The sequence below is a fragment of the Dendropsophus ebraccatus genome, chromosome 15 (assembly GCF_027789765.1).
Source record: "Dendropsophus ebraccatus isolate aDenEbr1 chromosome 15, aDenEbr1.pat, whole genome shotgun sequence".
NCBI classification, from domain to species: domain Eukaryota; kingdom Metazoa; phylum Chordata; class Amphibia; order Anura; family Hylidae; genus Dendropsophus; species Dendropsophus ebraccatus.
The window spans coordinates 3,274,378-3,280,377 of NC_091468.1; the positions used below are offsets into that span (position 1 = coordinate 3,274,378).

Below are 6,000 nucleotides of genomic sequence, written 5' to 3' on the forward strand. Positions count from 1 at the left end.
GGATCGAGTGGTCGGTTCTCCCCCAATCAGACTCATCGCCTGTCCTGTGAATAGATGATATGTTTACGGGAAACACCAAACATTATGAGGCTATGTTCACACAACGTATAAACAACGGACATTATTTGGCACTGAAAACAATGGCCGTTGTCTTGCATTGAAGTTTATGGACAACAGCTGGAAATAAATGACTGGAGTTTCGACAGCCGTTGTTTGCATTGACTTTAATGCAAGTCATTGCATTATAAAAAGAACGGCCATTGTGTAAATTAAAAACATTTTCCCTTCTTTTCATAAATAGTATGTTGTGTGAACATAGCCTAAGCCTGTAAAAGTGTCGTGATAAAGGGGCCCAGACCCCCGTCCTGCCGGATGTACATATACAGAGGAGATATTGGACTGTTTTCTTTGCCCGTTGAATGGCTCCCCCATTTATTTGTCGCGCTCTCCGTCCTCACACAGGCTACGTGGATCCCATGCAGACGCTGAACGATGTCATTGCCCACTTGGATGCGGTGGTCAGCTTTGCGCACGTCTCTAATGGCGCCCCGGTGCCCTATGTCCGCCCAGTCATCCTGGAGAAGGGAGGAGGACGGATCGTGCTGAAATCTGCCCGGCACCCATGTCTGGAGATGCAGGATGAGGTGGCGTTCATCCCCAATGACATCACCTTCCAGAAGGAGAAGCAGATGTTTCATATTATCACTGGTAATTTCTCCTCACAATTTCATTCAATAATCTGCTAATTATCGGTGAACGAGATTCCGTGCGGCCTGATGACGTCTTCAGTGTTTGTATTCCTTCATGTGGTCGTGGATTTCTTATGCTGCTTCTTGTGTCGGCTCTTGTTGTAAGTTGTTTGTCTGTAGACTCGTGTTAGAGATCTATATTCAGTATAAAGGAGAGTGATACTCACCCAGTCCCCCAGCGTTTCCCTATATGTTAAGGATATATATAATAATATATATAATATATATATATATAGTTAGTGCGATTGGGCTGGCTGTTGGCAAGGAACGTTACCTGCCCGCAGCCTGCACGTTTCCTTAGATGCCTGTCAGCAATGCTGATAGTATATTCCGGAACTGCGGCCAATGCCGTTTTCCAGTATTCATTATAACCACTGAGTGCTGTATACTGGGATTGCGCGGTGCCGTATTCATTCACATCTTATAGACTTTCTGCAGGGAACCTCTGCTGTCCCGGCTATCATCTATCTGCTGTCCCGGCTATTGTCTATCTGCTCTCCCGGCTATTATCTATCTGCTCTCCCGGCTATCGTCTATCTGCTCTCCCGGCTATTATCTATCTGCTCTCCCATCTATTGTCTGCTCTCCCGGCTATCGTCTATCTGCTCTCCCGGCTATCGTCTATCTGCTCTCCCGGCTATCGTCTATCTGCTCTCCCGGCTATCGTCTATCTGCTCTCCCGGCTATTATCTATCTGCTCTCCCGGCTATCGTCTATCTGCTCTCCCGGCTATCGTCTCTCTGCTCTCCCATCTATTGTCTGCTCTCCCGGCTATCGTCTATCTGCTCTCCCGGCTATCGTCTATCTGCTCTCCCGGCTATCGTCTATCTGCTGTCTCGGCTATCGTCTATCTGCTGTCTCGGCTATCGTCTATCTGCTGTCTCGGCTATCGTCTATCTGCTGTCCCGGCTATCGTCTTATCTGCTCTCCCGGCTATCGTCTATCTGCTCTCCCGGCTATCGTCTATCTGCTGTCCCGGCTATCATCTATCTACTCTCCCGGCTATCGTCTCTCTGCTGTCCCGGCTATCGTCTATCTGCTGTCCCGGCTATCGTCTATCTGCTGTCCCGGCTATCGTCTATCTGCTGTCCCGGCTATCGTCTATCTGCTGTCCCGGCTATCGTCTATCTGCTGTCCCGGCTATCGTCTATCTGCTGTCCCGGCTATCGTCTATCTGCTCTCCCGGCTATCGTCTATCTGCTCTCCCGGCTATCGTCTCTCTGCTGTCCCGGCTATCGTCTATCTGCTGTCCCAGGTAAAGACGTAAGACGTGCAAAACTAAAGGCCCTATTCCATGGAACGATTATTGTTCATAAATTCGCTCCAACAACTGCTCGTTATCGATAATCGCTTCGTGGAATTGGAGGTGGAGGTGAAATCGTTATATTGTCGTTCAAAATTGTTTTTCAGCATGTAAAAAAAAATCGTTTGTCTTTGAAAGATAATTCGGTAATCAGTTCGTAAAATTAGAAATCTTTCAGTCGTTCTTAAAAAGGTTTGAAAAAAGTAGGTGTCGTATGGTCATGATCACCCCGGCGAACGTTTTAAACGACCATGTAATGACTGCAAAATAATCGTTACACTACATATATCGTTCACGTTCCCACGTGTTATGTGTTATCGTTAGCTTAAAAAAAAAAATTTAGTGATCGTTAACGAGCGGTCGTTGGAGCGAGTTTATGAACGATATTGTTCCATGGAATAGGGCCTTAATTCTTTGCTTCATATTCCTGCCAGGTCCCAACATGGGGGGTAAATCCACATATATTCGCCAGACCGGAGTGATTGTTCTCATGGCTCAGATTGGCTGCTTTGTACCATGTGACTCTGCGGAAATCAGCATCGTGGACAGCATCCTGGTCCGAGTCGGAGCTGGAGACAGCCAACTTAAAGGAGTGTCCACCTTCATGGCTGAGATGCTGGAGACGGCTTCTATCCTCAGGTATTATAGTCTCTTCATGGCTGAGATGCTGGAGACGGCTTCTATCCTCAGGTATTATAGTCTCTTCATGGCTGAGATGCTGGAGACGGCTTCTATCCTCAGGTATTATAGTCTCTTCATGGCTGAGATGCTGGAGACGGCTTCTATCCTCAGGTATTATAGTCTCTTCATGGCTGAGATGCTGGAGACGGCTTCTATCCTCAGGTATTATAGTCTCTTCATGGCTGAGATGCTGGGGGCGGCTTCTATCCTCAGGTATTATAGTCTCTTCATGGCTGAGATGCTGGGGGCGGCTTCTATCCTCAGGTATTATAGTCTCTTCATGGCTGAGATGCTGGAGACGGCTTCTATCCTCAGGTATTATAGTCTCTTCATGGCTGAGATGCTGGCGGTGGCTTCTATCCTCAGGTATTATAGTCTCTTCATGGCTGAGATGCTGGAGACGGCTTCTATCCTCAGGTATTATAGTCTCTTCATGGCTGAGATGCTGGAGACGGCTTCTATCCTCAGGTATTATAGTCTCTTCATGGCTGAGATGCTGGAGACGGCTTCTATCCTCAGGTATTATAGTCTCTTCATGGCTGAGATGCTGGAGACGGCTTCTATCCTCAGGTATTATAGTCTCTTCATGGCTGAGATGCTGGAGACGGCTTCTATCCTCAGGTATTATAGTCTCTTCATGGCTGAGATGCTGGAGACGGCTTCTATCCTCAGGTATTATAGTCTCTTCATGGCTGAGATGCTGGGGGCGGCTTCTATCCTCAGGTATTATAGTCTCTTCATGGCTGAGATGCTGGGGGCGGCTTCTATCCTCAGGTATTATAGTCTCTTCATGGCTGAGATGCTGGAGACGGCTTCTATCCTCAGGTATTATAGTCTCTTCATGGCTGAGATGCTGGCGGTGGCTTCTATCCTCAGGTATTATAGTCTCTTCATGGCTGAGATGCTGGAGACGGCTTCTATCCTCAGGTATTATAGTCTCTTCATGGCTGAGATGCTGGAGACGGCTTCTATCCTCAGGTATTATAGTCTCTTCATGGCTGAGATGCTGGAGACGGCTTCTATCCTCAGGTATTATAGTCTCTTCATGGCTGAGATGCTGGAGACGGCTTCTATCCTCAGGTATTATAGTCTCTTCATGGCTGAGATGCTGGAGACGGCTTCTATCCTCAGGTATTATAGTCTCTTCATGGCTGAGATGCTGGGGGCGGCTTCTATCCTCAGGTATTATAGTCTCTTCATGGCTGAGATGCTGGGGGCGGCTTCTATCCTCAGGTATTATAGTCTCTTCATGGCTGAGATTCTGGAGACGGCTTCTATCCTCAGGTATTATAGTCTCTTCATGGCTGAGATGCTGGCGGTGGCTTCTATCCTCAGGTATTATAGTCTCTTCATGGCTGAGATGCTGGAGACTGCTTCTATCCTCAGGTATTATAGTCTCTTCATGGCTAAGATGCTGGGGGCGGCTTCTATCCTCAGGTATTATAGTCTCTTCATGGCTGAGATGCTGGGGGCGGCTTCTATCCTCAGGTATTATAGTCTCTTCATGGCTGAGATGCTGGCGGTGGCTTCTATCCTCAGGTATTATAGTCTCTTCATGGCTGAGATGCTGGGGGCGGCTTCTATCCTCAGGTATTATAGTCTCTTCATGGCTGAGATGCTGGGGGCGGCTTCTATCCTCAGGTATTATAGTCTCTTCGTGGCTGAGATGCTGGGGGCGGCTTCTATCCTCAGGTATTATAGTCTCTTCATGGCTGAGATGCTGGGGGCGGCTTCTATCCTCAGGTATTATAGTCTCTTCATGGCTGAGATATTGGGGGCGGCTTCTATCCTCAGGTATTATAGTCTCTTCATGGCTGAGATATTGGGGGCGGCTTCTATCCTCAGGTATTATAGTCTCTTCATGGCTGAGATATTGGGGGCGGCTTCTATCCTCAGGTATTATAGTCTCTTCATGGCTGAGATATTGGGGGCGGCTTCTATCCTCAGGTATTATAGTCTCTTCATGGCTAAGATGCTGGGGGCGGCTTCTATCCTCAGGTATTATAGTCTCTTCATGGCTGAGATGCTGGGGGCGGCTTCTATCCTCAGGTATTATAGTCTCTTCATGGCTAAGATGCTGGGGGCGGCTTCTATCCTCAGGTATTCTAGTCTCTCGTGTATTATGGGATGCAGCTACAATCCTTATATAATGTTCCACGTTTTTCTTTCATCTCCGCCATATTTCAGTCATTAGAAGCAAATTTCCGTCTGTTTCTTCCAGCAGCGTCCGAGTGTCTGCAATGGAGACTTTGTGTGCAGAACAAATCCTTAGATCCTTTGTGACTCTGTGCTCCGGAGCTGCTGACACCGCTCGGTATAGATCCCTGAAGCATTCCGGATATACCTTTGTTTCCTGTGTCCCTATATTAAAAAAACCCTTTTATTTGGGCCTTAACCTTGCTCCACCTCACCGTGCTGTATACCTGACACTCGCATCATTGGTGACTCACACTGTGCAGACCATGAGGCCTAGCTGTGCCAGGGGCCAGGGAACAATAGGCTCCGCCTCTTTGATATTCAGGTAATAAATAAAGGTGTTTTTTATTAAATAAAAGCGCAGCCACAGGCAACAATGGTGTGTTCTGAATGCTATCACTAAGGTCTGTCCAGCACGGCCACCAGCTTGGTAGGGGTCAGGGGGTCACAGATTTACTTTAAAGGGAATCTTACAGCTGTATACCATGCTCAGACACAGTGTTTGCCGTGTATACCATGTCTTAGTGTTTGCCGTGTATACCAGGTCTCCAAGACCTGGCATGCGCTGCAGGCGCGCAGAGGCCTGGCAGGCGCGCGGCAGGCGCTGCAGAGGCCTGGCATGACCCCTCAGTCTTGCTGCTCCTTACCTGACGGCCGTCGTACTGCTCTGACTATGTTCGTGGGAGACGTGACCGGCTGCTAATGAGCGGCTGGAGCAGATGTTCCCCCTATGGCCGATACTTGTATCCATTATGGATGATTGATGTCCTAATAGCAGCAGAATCTCCGCATGATGGAGGAGCGGCCGTCACATCCGCCTCATACTCATCTGCATATTGTGCCGCTCCAGTGTAGCGTCCGTCGTGCCAGGTAACAGCCTGACCTATATAGTAAGCCAAGGTGAAGTAAATGCTGGAATAGCTGAGCCGAGGGGTGAAGGGAATGGGAGGCGAGCCAGAGGAACACGCCATCACTCCGCTCCATTCCCTCCACTGACACGTACAATAGTATCACAGCCGCCATCATGTGGGGTTTGCTATTGTACTTGTGTTCTAGCGCCTCCTCCAGCTC

General features: G+C 48.4%; 1 protein-coding gene across 2 annotated transcripts in view; it reads left to right on the forward strand.

The window, feature by feature from the left end:
- MSH2 (mutS homolog 2) overlaps positions 1-6,000 on the forward strand; it is a 94,327-nt gene that overhangs the window by 80,567 nt on the left and 7,760 nt on the right. The window contains exons 12-14 of one of the 2 annotated variants that reach the window (XM_069955523.1): positions 463-708; positions 2,487-2,691; positions 4,955-5,254. In XM_069955523.1, coding sequence (XP_069811624.1) covers positions 463-708; positions 2,487-2,691; positions 4,955-5,254 — 751 coding nt within the window. The remainder of the gene's footprint in view (positions 1-462; positions 709-2,486; positions 2,692-4,954; positions 5,255-6,000) is intronic. The other variant, XM_069955524.1, reaches the window with a different exon arrangement.